This window comes from Ambystoma mexicanum, chromosome 5q (genome assembly GCF_040938575.1).
Source record: "Ambystoma mexicanum isolate Mex_15411 chromosome 5q, UKY_AmexF1_1, whole genome shotgun sequence".
Classification (NCBI taxonomy): Eukaryota; Metazoa; Chordata; class Amphibia; order Caudata; family Ambystomatidae; genus Ambystoma; species Ambystoma mexicanum.
The window spans coordinates 1,042,842,666-1,042,856,002 of NC_090933.1; the positions used below are offsets into that span (position 1 = coordinate 1,042,842,666).

General features: G+C 45.5%; 1 protein-coding gene across 1 annotated transcript in view; it reads right to left on the reverse strand.

The window, feature by feature from the left end:
• Positions 1-13,337, reverse strand: part of EXT1 (exostosin glycosyltransferase 1) — a 616,826-nt gene that overhangs the window by 193,572 nt on the left and 409,917 nt on the right. Inside the window, exon 3 of the mRNA XM_069621540.1 lies at positions 5,368-5,475. Within this exon, the coding sequence (XP_069477641.1) occupies positions 5,368-5,475 (108 nt within the window). The remainder of the gene's footprint in view (positions 1-5,367; positions 5,476-13,337) is intronic.

The following is a 13,337-nucleotide window of genomic DNA, read 5'->3' on the forward strand; positions in this document are numbered from 1 at the left end:
AATACACCACATGTATGGTGTGTGAAAACATTTCCTTTTTCTGCTATATAAAATATATGGTGACATAACAGACAATGTAATACCTCAGCTGAGAGCGCAGATGAGAAGGGGATGCTACAAGGAGGAATTTCGGTGGGAGCAAGGTCGAGTTAAAACCCAAAATGCACCGTAAAGATGTCAACACAAGCCTGTTCTATTTTAGAGGGGGAAGGTAAAGGCAAATAGGTCCCAATTTTGATTCAATAAAAACTTCAAACATTGGACAAAAAAAGTGAAGACTAAGCTCCAGGACAAGCCCTGTGTGGTCTTTATAGATACATTCACTAGGCACAATGCCTACAAATGCAGAGTAATGTTATAAATGAATGCTTTAAGACTGCTTGGGTAGATGGTATGCGACAAACGCTTGGGTGGGGCAGTGTACACATGGAACACCTCCATTTGGCCCCGTCAACCTAGGACGGATTTCAGAAAGTACATCAAAAGCTAAAAACACCCCTCTTCACAACTCTCAACTAGACCTGTTGGGTAAATTCCATACAATTACGTTTTTTATTCACTACTTTTGTCCTGTTATTTTAATGGAAAATAAATACTTAAAAAGTCATAGAATGCAAAGGAGAGACAGTATTGGATGAGCTACTACCACCTGACATGGGTCTACTTTGAGAGCTACGCCCTTTGCTTCAAGCCTCTGGACCTGGATATTGTCACTTAATACAGTACTGGACTTCCAGAAACCGTTTCTTTACATCTTAACCCAATGGCTGAGTGAGTGCTCTGAACTATGTGGGAACTGTAAATAAAACGGTCTTCAGACAGCTAACCTGGAGTAGCATGGAACACAGGCTGTAGTGCAATCTGCGATCTGTGTGCGATGTGCAGGTTCGAATACCAGTAAGGCCAATTCAGCCTTCGGAGGTCAATAAATGAGTACCAACTCAAGTTGGGTGATATTGCATGTATATACGTTCTATGTAAAGCGCTTAAGCATAAGCACTATACAAATAACATCAATCGGACAGAAATCCAACCAATGTTGCTCCCATTTTGTGAATCCACTCAGAGGTTATGGCTAAGTCAGCTGTTTAAAGCACTGGTTTGGCACTTATAAAGCATTTCTTCAGCTCTTTGATGGGAACCTAACCTGAAGTTGAGCATTCGAGTCTGGCCTACAAATGAAATCTCACTTGCCCAAGTGGCTCTCTATCCCAAAATGCAAATGGAAGGCTTCCTTTTGCAAGTACAGACCTCCACGTATACCAGATAGCCTCGAACTCACTGTGCCAGCAGGTTTGCCATGCCAATGCAGATTAAGCTGCTGGAACCCATAGGGCGGCCATGGCACAACCTATATTGGAGAGCTCTTGTAATAGCATCATGTGTAGGACGTCAACACAGATCCAGGAGCTATAGGAAGCGCAGTGCTTCATTGACACCAGGAAAGTCCTCAACAAATTACAACACCAAACACGTGAAGCATGTCAATGCAGATTCAGGTGATGTAGCACAGCAGAAGGCCCAATCTAGATCACCGTCTGTCCACGACATATTACAATATTAGCATGTGCAGAAGGTACATGCAGACTCGTCTGCTGGAGCTATAAGACATAAGAGTTTAGCTGTAGCAGAAATGCCATGGAGAGTACAAAACAACCATATCATGGTAGATGAGAAGAATGTGCCTTCAGTGTAATCGGCACTGAAAATTAATGGACAAAGTCAAAAAATCCTCGACTGCTGTTCTGCGATGTCCAAGTCTGGACTTGTAAACTAGTCGGGATGATTCTTTCCTCTGAATCAAGGAAATATTCCTTGCACACAGGCTCGGACTGGTCTACAGGGCAATGCCCAAACCAAAACCACAAAATGCCAGTGTGGGCCAGTTGTTTTGGTCAAAGTGGGCCACTTTTTAGTCCCAGGTGGGCCAGTTTGATAAGTTAATTCACCATGCGGCTAGAAGTTTTGACCAGTAATGAACACATTCTATAAAAAGCACCATTTGCATCCTATTTTATCAAAAATCGCTCCCTTGGGTACTACTCTGTCACTAAAGGAATGAATTGCCATTTGCAACTGTGGGCCACTTTTTCATTGGTGCCAAAGACAATGGTATGACCCAGTCCGACCCTGATTGCACACTGCGATCTGCCGACATTGCTATGCACTATGCCCGATATACAAGGTTGCATAGCACAGAGCTGCACATCGGTGGGAATGGTTAGACACTGACACGCAAGATGCCTTGCAGATACAATATCGTACCAGAAGAGCTCTAAAAACCACACATCATAGTTTGAGAATATATTTATCATCAAGTTAAAAACAATGCTCCCACAAATTAAGCAGATGCTTTTGCTTGTGTACACGCTAATGGCATTTTATAATTTTAGTTTGACCTACGGGGTGTTTGAAGGCTTAGGCTAGGTCAGCCTCTATCAGTGCAGGGTTTCATATTGCACAGAACAGTAAAGCTTTCCTAGGGCAGCATCTGACCACGGGGGAATATTTTTATCATGTAATGCGGTGTTCAAACAATCCATACTTGTGCAATCCCAGACTTAAAATGACACCAGAGTAGGCTGGCCTGTCCATCTTTACATGTGCAGAACGAAGAATATGGCAGTATGGAAATAGTTTTGCCAGTTGCTCGCTCTTGCATCAGATGTAATTGGCCATATTGCCATAGGTTATTATGTAAAAGAACCGAAACATGTTAAGTGAGACCAAATCACATGCATCAAGAGATGCCATTTACCGAGGAACACAAATCTAAACGGAGGCGCGAACAATGTATTCAGACCAATTCAGGCGCGTGTCCCTGTGCTGGCAAGATGGAATTGATTTGTGAGAAGGCTGTGTGAGGCAGAATGATTGTCAAAAAGGCACTGCCAGAACCAAATATGAAATCTCCTTCCGCAACAGTAGAATGAAGCAGGACTTCTAGAACCGGGCATACTGGAGGCTGTCTGGCAATACCACAAAAGAACCTGGCAAAGGAAGCACCCATGACACTCTGAAATGGAGAAGCCGAAAATAAAAATGTCCCTGTGCACAGGTCCAGGCTGCTCGTCAGTCGTTTAGAACCTTGCTAACAAAAGGCACCGTAGCTGTTCAATAGGGAACCAGTGGTGCAGGAACCAGAGGGCACGCAGCCAGACATGTCCGCATCAGCCATACGTTTTAGACATTAAATGCCAGGAGATTAAAAAAAGAAGAGGTAAGCAGCATTGCCAGGTGCAGAACAGTCTACTTAATGTGGGTTGTGGGAGGAGGGTAGGGCGTGTGAAGCCTATTATCTTTATTCTTGTTCAGAATGTTTTTTTGGATGCTCTATTAACATGATTAACTTGCAATACTGCTCTACAACATTTACTCTGTGGTTAAATCCATTCATTAAAACACTGAATTCTCTGGCTAAAGCATGAACAGCTTTAAGGAAATTGCAATCTCCTTTTGTTCAGCGTCTTGTGTGCGATTAGGTTATGTTCTCCAATGGTTGCAATTCATAGTCAGTAAATCATTAGCAGGTGGTCGGATGCCAATTATGGTATAGCACCAGTGGAAGAGGAAGTTTGCATGAACGCCTTTCAAATTAAAAGCTCAAGTGCCTTATTTTTGGAACAAGAAACAGTACTACTAAGTATGGGGACAATCTCCACACAAAATGAACAATGGTTTTACAGCCATTACACATTTATGAATAAGAACAAATAGCCTAAAGTAGAACAGAGGCAGACAATGCAGTGCATACAAGTTGAAGGTATCCTACACGTATTGTTATGCACTAACAAGATTTTCACATTTGCAAATGCCCCTTTAGTCAATGAAGTGGTCTAAAAACGCTTGTACAAAAAGCAAGACTAAGGCCTGGAAAGCTCAACATACATCTGAGTTTGTGATAACTCCTATCGCAGACAAGAATGTAACCAGTGGAATGCAGGGGATACAAGCTGGACAATGCATGTTACTAACAAGTGCGGTGCATCATGGATAGATTTCCACATGGAGAATCTATAATCTCATCTGGCACAATTACAGAAACCGGGGTGTAAAGTGGGGGGTGAGCAACCCCAAGCCCAGTAAACAGAACAAACTGCGCCAGACAAAATCTCTCTCGGAGAACCAATGCTGTGAACCTCTATAATAGATACGGTCAGCTCAGCGGGCACTGGAAGGTTATCTGAAATAGCGTTCTCCCACCAATCCGCACACTCGCAACAAATAGGTTCTCTCTCCCCTCTACACCAAGAAATAGAACGCAGCTATACCCCTCCATCAATGTCGGCCTAGGTGCAGACATATCTGCACACCTCCATGAACACCGCCACAGTCTTTAGAATGCAGCTATACCCCACAAAAGAAATCGGCCTAGCTGCACACAATCTCATACACAAGCTCCACAACCGCCAGAATACAAACCGAGGTCAACGGCCTTGCTGCACACATTCTACTGACCTCACCGAACCACTACACCTTGCCTAGAATTAGAATGCAGCTATACAACACGTAAACAGCACTGGCTGCACCGCACGAGTGCCCCCAAACACTATTTAGTACTCTATCCATTGACCTGGACTATGGTCCCCGAAGGCGTTCAACCCACAGCGCTTTGAGATCATACCAATAGCACTATAAAAATGCACAACATAAAAGACATAGCACGTGTGACTAGGCCTGGTTAATATTGGTGTGAGAAAATGCAAACTGCAGTAAACTGAATAAATGCTATGGCAGGTTGTACCCAAAAGCAAGGAGAATTCTATTAAAAAAAAGGTATACATCAAAGTGAAAAGTTGACTTTGGGGAAGAGGACCTGCAATGTCCTCCATGAAGGCTCGTTCTGAACCGCAGGACCTTAGAAATTGGACACAAACAAATGCTATTGACCTATTCTAGTCTTGAAGCCCATGGCAACAGATAGGTAACCAGAAGAGGCCCTTAATGTAAGGGCACTTTGCTCACCAGACAGGCGTACACGTGCAAACACATTTAGGAAACTGTTTTGAGGCAAGAAACATTTTTAAAAAAGGCACATCCGCGATCGAGTTGCAATAAAAAGAATGCTGGCCAAGTCGCCAGCAAATGAAAGCCAGGCAGGGTGTTGACTAGACCAGTGGGCGAGCTGAAAATTGACTGCTCTATTTTTTAATAAATTGTGGAAAAAAATTAGATGGCTGCATCCACCAAATGTGTTTGAGGACACGCTCATAAGATACATAACTTAATTCTTTGTCAAATCTAGCCTTTCTGTAAACGAATCATCTCAATGAGGATGCTTGCTTAATTTAGCTATCGTCTGTTGAACTATTCCAGATCCCACACATTTTCGAAAGCCATTAAATATGCACTTCAGTCTTCACTTACCTGTAATAACAATCTCTCATCCCCTATGACAGCTGCCTGGTTCCAATCGATAACTTCGGAAAACGGCAGCTCCCATCCATTGCTAAGCATGACTGGGACACATGCAGCCTGCAGATTAAAGCATCAGTCATTAATACAAGCAAAAGCCAATAACTGCCTACATAAAGACATAAGGTGAAGTCACCCCTTACTCAAGCAGTGTACGTGTTTGGTCTTACTAACATAACCTGGAAAGAATTACATCACTACAACTGGCCTCATAGCTGGAGACAAAATTGAATCTAGTCGCAAAGTGTTTACCTCGACCCCTATCATAAATCCAATTAGAGAAACAAACTACTTATCCAGTATCAATTGTACTGGATACATTGGGACATTTAAAAAAGTGACTTACCGTAGTGACTGGGCTACTCAGTCCCCTTTCCTCATAATGTACGGGCGTCCGTGTATGGGGCCGGGACCAGAAACTTCTTGCCTGCAGAAAAGAGCTATTCCCCTTTAAATGTTAGCGCACGCGGATGCACGGCAGCAGGGGTGACCACTTGGCGCTAGCTCTGCCACCTCACCTCAGTCCCCCTTTTACAGGGACGTTGGAAACTACTTGGCGTTAAACATTTAGCTGTTTTTTTTTAAAAAAACGGGAAGGATAGTGGGTCGTATGGACGAAAGGGTACTATAGACTAGGAGTATTCCAGTCACTATGGTGAGCAACTTTGTATTACTCCTATGTGCCGTACCCTTGCCTCCATATGGTATGGGTGATTTCAACATACCACCTAACCTGGGAGAACAACATTATGACCCTTGGTTAGCAGAGCATTTTCAATACTGCTTGACCGAAAGCAGCATCAGATCTGGCACAGACGCAGATCTGGCACAGACGTCGAGGTAGCAATGTTTGCAGAGGGCGGATGGAATGGTCCATGTAGGTACCTTGTCAATCACTTCCGAAGATCCAGGTCTTCACAAAGCTACGGCTGTGGCCTTAGGCAAGGTGGTGGGGGGCGGGTGGGGGCGGGCGGGGTTCTGTTCTGAGCTCTATATGCTTCACAGATGGCCGAAACCATCTATCTGGCTATGGATGCTTTTGATGCTCGACTGCCTGGGGGCAGAATCCCGAAATGTCACAAAGTAGATTTTCTGAAAGACATTGTTCTGACATAATTAAGCACTCGTCGCAGATCAAGCCCATCTCCTGGTTAAAGTAAAATGAAGATACGATCCTTGGCAGGAATTTTGTATTTGTGCGAAGCGGAAATACTTTGTGGGGCTCATAGCCACTAGTGACTGGATTTTGCTGATTTTTTGCACAGTCTACCAGCAAGACTGATTCCATGACTCATTTAATATCAACAAATGCCATTGGTTCGAATGGCCTGTGTGCTTAACGGCATTAACACTACATTATGGTCCAAAACACTGAGGGAAACAACTGGCAGGCCTGGCCTTGCAAGTGCCTTTGTATCCTTTGAATTTCTATATGCCCGGATAGCTGCAAGTAGGTGTAGCATGTACCTACTTTCACTGCTGACTGCGCCAGGTATGCCGAGAAAAACGTGCCATCATTTATGGGGCAGGCCGGGGGGCAGAGGGGGCAATGTGGTTATCTTTTGGCCAGTCATAGAATCAGGTCCACTTGCTTCTTTACTGAGCTCTCAAGAGTCCTTTCTTGCACACTGAATAATCTGCATGTTCTGATAAGAGACACCCAGGTGTCCTATTGTCAGTTGCTCAGGAGCCAGGCTGCTAGGGCCGACTACTCTGGGGCTGGATGAGTCAATGAGCACTTCTGTTGCATCAGGAAATGATGAGGACATCTGCAGTGGCAGAGGAACTCAACTTGCTAGATGTAGTAAATGAGAGTCCCACACCACGGTCAGCCAGCAGGGAGCTTTTAGAATCATTATGTCCCTGCTGATTTGTATTTGCGAATCCCTTTCTGTAGTTTGGGGGAGCGGGGCAGGCCAGACAGAATGTGTAGCACCAAAGGCTGCTCCATGGGATCTGGCATGCATACCCCTAGTGAGCTTTTGCCCTGTCCTTCCCAAGAGGCAGAGAGCCAGCATTTGGCATTCTCCTCAGTGGCTAAAGGACCGACATCCAGATGAACACACTCCTGGAAGACCAAGTCAATGCCATCTTGATGCAGCTCCCACTTTTATGTGTTCTTCCCAGCCATATATGCTCAGCCTGTCGACATCAGCGCTGCTGTCCCTGGTAGGCGAGTAGCTTTGAGCTTCATTAACTGGCTGATAGCCCATTCTCAAATGTGCACACCCAGCCTGCACAGCAGTTTGGACCTGGTCCCTCCTCGTTTGTGGCTATACATGGATGATGACCTGTCGTCCAGATGAGGACTACTCTGCCTTTGAAAAGATGGACACTATCTCAGAGCCAACCCAATAGCCTGGAGTTCTAGGACATTTGTGTGAGGACTGTACTTTATGGACCAAAGCCCATGCATAGAATCCATAGCGGCCCCCCAACCCTCTAAGAAAAAGTCAGTTGTTACTACAGAGTGCTCTGGCTGGCACAGAGGTTTGTCTGAATTCCAGGTGAATTGTCAAACGGAGACTAGTTGGAAGATAGTTCCAAAAAATTGCAGTCAATACTGAGAAAAAGTCACACCACCCCATCCAACCGCCAAGTGGAGCATACTTGATGGTGAATGTTTGCAAAACCCATCTATAAAAAAACCTAGGTGTGAGAGCATAGTATGCCTTGGCCACAAGGAACAGGGCTACATGCTTGATACGTGTGTTCCACTGGCAGCCAGTGAAGCGACTAGAAGACTGGCGAGATATGCTCTCACCACCCGAGAAAATAAAATAGCCTAGCCGCTGCAGTTTCAATGATCTGCAATTTGTTGAGAAGCATTTTAGGGAACGCCCACCAAAATAGCATTACTGTAATTCAACATACTGGCCACAAACAATTAACAACTGAATTCCGTGCGAGAAAGTAAAATAATAAAAACGTCTTTTCAAGGAGCGCAAGTTAAAGCAGCATAGTCTAGAGATCATGCATATATGAGGATCAAAGGACAACTTTAGATCCAACCAAACACCTAGGTCAAGCAATTTCCGTGGTGAAGGAAATGGGCAAGAACGCAGCACTTCAGGCCACAGACCTCGAACCAAGGATCTGAACATAAGGCTTCTTCAGGGGCATTAAGAATCTGATCTTATTTATAAGATAGAAGAGCAGATTAGCATCTGTTTTTTTTTCTCCACATTAGACTCAAGTCTATTATAATGCATCTATAGACTGACCGGTTCCAGATAGTCCTCCTGGTTATTCACTGGATGGCCGTTAGACTGATGCAGGCACAGTATCAAATCTGTCATCCACATAGATATACAATTTGCTCACAAATAAACCTCATTAGGTCAGCCAGAGGTCTCATGTAGAGATTACGCAATAATGGGCTGATGGCCGAACCCTGTGGTAGTCTACAAAATATTTACAGATTCAAAGGGCAGAACTATCACTGCTTGTGATCTACCTGTAAGGAATGATGTAAATCAAGCGCATGCATTATCTCAATACCAAAGCCATGTAGATTCGACATAAGTATGCCACACTCTATCCATGGGTCGAAATTGAGATTGGATAAGCAGGAGCAAAAAGCAGCTCCAGGGTATGCAGCATTAACCAGTGACCAGGAGCTACCACTAAAGAACGAGGAGCTAGTTCATAACGTTCGAACTTCCACATGAGAGGCAAACATTTAATTTGGTAAATTATTTATGATCCCTTAATTTGGTAAATTATTTATGATCCCTTATGCTTTAAATGTTGTATAAATATGTCCCAATGTTAATGTTAAAGGACATTTGGCCCACGCACTATCACCACCGTAGTGGTCCCTTGGCGCTCTGGCGGCTGAAAGAGGGGAGGTTGAGTTAGTGGGAGGAAGCAGGAAAAGTGCAAGAGAGCAGTGATGTGCTGTTGGCGGCCTCAGCCCGGTGGGTCCGTTGGCTGGGCCTGGGGTGTTTGCGGCCGGTAGTCGTCGTGTACTGTGGTGCAAGGCTATGTGTGTTTTTGTTTTGTTGTTGCAATGTAGTGAAGTTTGTGCGGTTTGATGTGCTGTAGGTTTTGGTTGTGTTTGGTTTGGAGTTTGAGAGGTGTATGCAGAAAGGGAAATTGTTAGTAGGGTTGGTTAGTTTGCGTCTCTATCCTGAATTGAAGCGCGCGGCTTGCGTAGTCTCCCCTGTTGTGGCTCTGTCCTGATCTGGTCTGACTGGCATACATGCTAACATTCAAAATCCCATCCAGATGCGACGCAAGCCAATGTTCACTATTCTATCTAGGTGTGGACATGCTAATATTCACAATTCTATCTAAGCGTGGACATGCTAACATTCAGAATCCCATCCAGATGCGACGCAAGCTAATGTTCACTATTCTATCTAGGTGTGGATATGCTAGTATTCACTATTCTATCTTTATGTATACGTTGTCCCAAAGGCATAGAGGTAAATACATGTAGGTGTGTTTGTTTGGCATCAGATGGTCTGGAGGGCCAAAAAGGCAGCTCCTGGTAGCTACAAGCAGGAGCTAAATAGCTCCCAGCTCCCCTGAATTTCGAACCCTGGCTATGTTATCAAACGCTGCAGTGAAGTCACCCCTGCTCCACCACTATCCACCAGCCAGCTAAGATCAACCATAACCTCCACCATTACAAGCACAATAACCCAACCCAGGTGGAATCCTGCCAATGCATTATCCAATAACCTCAGTATTAACATAACATTGTAGCTGACCTATTGCTACCAGCTCTAATAGTTTACTTGGATAGGGGAGCAAAGAAACTGGGTTTTATGGTTTCTCCCAATGCTGCTAGGACCACTTATGTCCCTACCAGGTCCAGAAACCCCCAGAAGAAGTCGCTAGGCCTGGGCTCCCCAAAGACTTTATTGCTTCACCCTATGCACTTCCTCCTGCGAATTAATTTGCTGAAAACAGCACACCTAAAGAGCCCCTCACAAAGCAGGAGTCACCTGCCTAGCATTCGGACAGAGGGCAGTGCAATACAAGCATGCATACCACCTTTGATATGGCCAGAGAGACACCAGTACACATGGGTTGGGGACAGCAAAATGGTGGGCGCGGGAAGAAAACGTTGAAAACACCTTTCTCCCTGGCATAGGTGGAGAGAGGCCCAACGATGAAGGTCTGCTGAGCAAGGGAAGAAGTAATAAAAAATGAAGCGCACAAAAGGGTGGGAAAATCCTTACAGCGCCACTTGTGTCCAGTCCCAAGCATGCAGCGAAAAGGGTTGAGGTGGGAAGCCTGGGGCAGGGCCTGAGGAGTCGGGCAAAAGTCAAAGGTGCCAGGCTCAGCCCAAAATAATAAGACTGATATTTTTGGTGTTGCCAATAGAAAATAGTCTCCAGTCCCACCGTCTGATGACAGAACTGTCAAGTTTAGAGGCAAGGGGACAGGACATGGGAGTAAGGTCACCATTTTGCTTCCTACTGCTGCTTGGGAGATGATAGCCCCACCACCCATCCAACAAACCTAGCCCCACACACAAACCCCTTCCACCATAACCCGTGCCCCTTCATTTACTAAAAAAAACACCTCACCCACTCAACCCTCCCAGGGCCCGATTGGTGTTGCTGGGGTTCACATGACCCCAATTAGTCCTCTTACTGAAAACACCTACAGGAGGGCTGGCGAAGGCCAGTGGATAAGGGCATCTTCCCCGTTTGCCTGGCCTCCAACCTCTCACTGCAGCCCCCCGCTGACACAAGACCACTGAAAACAAGTTAAGGGACAACAACATTTATCCCACAAAAGGTTTGAATCCATTTGCTACCACATTTAAGTCTGTTTTCAATCGTGCTACGACAGTCTTCTAACTTGTGACTTATGCAGCTTAACGTTGGCTACTTTCATTTTTCCTACCGGGAGGTTTGCAACATTTTGAGTTGTGCAACTTTGAATTACGGTATGTGTTTCTGCCACTCTGGTCAAATTTAATGTGGTGAAACCAAATAGTAGAAATGTGATTTTAATTTCTGCTGCCTTGAATGTTGCCACTTTGAATGTGCCCACTGTGAAGTGTCACCACATCTGAGTTTTGCTAGTGAGGTTTGCCATTAAACTACATTTTTTACTGCAATATCAAGATAGTACAAACAAAAGGACCTCGGCTGGTGGTATCTTTGTGTTAACTAACAAATGCACATGTATTTTGCTGGTTGACTGCATTTTAGCCATTGAGCCATGTGTTCTGCATGCAAATGTATGGGAGAATAGGTCTTATGGGGACCCCATCCCGACATGCCCCACCCTCGTGAGGTTCGTGGCTCGTCAGAGGTCCCCTGTCACCTGTGCCCAGGTGACGGGTGGCTGCTGCTGATCAACACACAGGGACAAACGAAGTATACTGTAACAGACCATGGACTCCATTTTGGAAGCTCCAAGACTCCATTTTAGATAGAAGCCACCAAAACCCCAATGAAAGCCTGCCGCGAAAGCTGCAGCTTGGCCCCCGCTCACTGCGCACAGGGAGCCCTGCACTCCCCCGGCGCCTCCACCCCATGGCAGATCCGCTGAAGGCCTGTTCTCATGAGCAACCAGACACGAACGAGTATCAGACGCACACTATTATTCACCTTCCGCAGTACATCACTGTCTCCGAAGTGACCAGACTTGCGGTTGAAGTCTGGAAAATAACAAAAAACTATCTTAATAGAACAGGCCTCGACCCAGCATCTAATCCCTAACATTTAAAATATATGGTGTCAATACCCTCCTCGTATGAACCCCTGTCTGTGTTCCCAAATGAAGTGTTAACCGCATACCAAAGCCTAACGATTATAACACTAGTGCTGGGAAAGGGATAAAAGTTTATAGTACTGACAAAGCAAGACTGACCTCAGCCCGTGTAAGATACAATGAATGGACTTGATACAGCCCACCTAGTGCTAACTAACGGATGCTGCTAATGTACAAGGAAGGCGAGAAAAGCATTACTGAGAAGAACAAGTTACTTTCTTACCTGGTAACGTTCTTTCGATGGGATGGTCCGACGACGTATTCCATATCAATGACATGTAATCACCACAGCTGTGCTGCTTCGGAAACTTTTTCGGCGTCTGCGTCCTGCGTCGATGACGTCGATGCGCCGCCATCGAGGACCTCCTCCGACGTCCGACGTCATCCGATGTGATAAGTAGGACGCACGACGCCAGTAGCCTCAGTTGTAGTTTTTTCCCCCAGAACGTGTGACATTAGTCAACTGCCAGTCCGACACAAAGCCTTGCGGAACGTAAGCTGCAATCGCAACAGAAATTCTGCAGCGGGGAAGGCAGGGTGGGAGCGATATGGAATACGTCGTCGGACCATCCCATCGAAAGAACGTTACCAGGTAAGAAAGTAACTTGTTCTTCGAGGGGATTGGGTCCTCCGACGTATTCCATATCAATGACAGACTCCCAAAGCAGTACCAAATCAAGGAGGAGGGAAAGAATTTAGAAACAAAATTTAGAATAGCCAATCAAATAGCAGAGCAAAGGACCGCCTTGCCAAAGGCCAGATCCTGCCCTCTGATGGAATCGAGGGAATAATGCCGTACAAATGTATGTACTGAAGCCCAGGTGGCAGCATCACAGATGTTGCGAATAGGAACACCCCTCTGCAGGGCAGTAGATGCAGCCACGCCCCTGGTAGAATGGGCCCGCAAGCCAGCCGGTGGGTCCTTACCCGCCAAGCGGTAACACTCCGAGATGGCCAAAATAATCCAGCGTGACAAAGTCTGTTTCGTCACAGCTTGCCCCAAGCGCTTACCAGCGTAACCAATAAAGAGCTGATCGTCCACTCTGACCCGGGACATGCGAGAAACATAAAAGCTCAAAGCTCTCCTAGGATCAAGCCTATGGAGCCTCTCCTCTTCCTTACCAGGATGCGGAGGAGGATAGAAAGCCGGAAGAACAATCTTCTGGGCCAAATGAAATTCC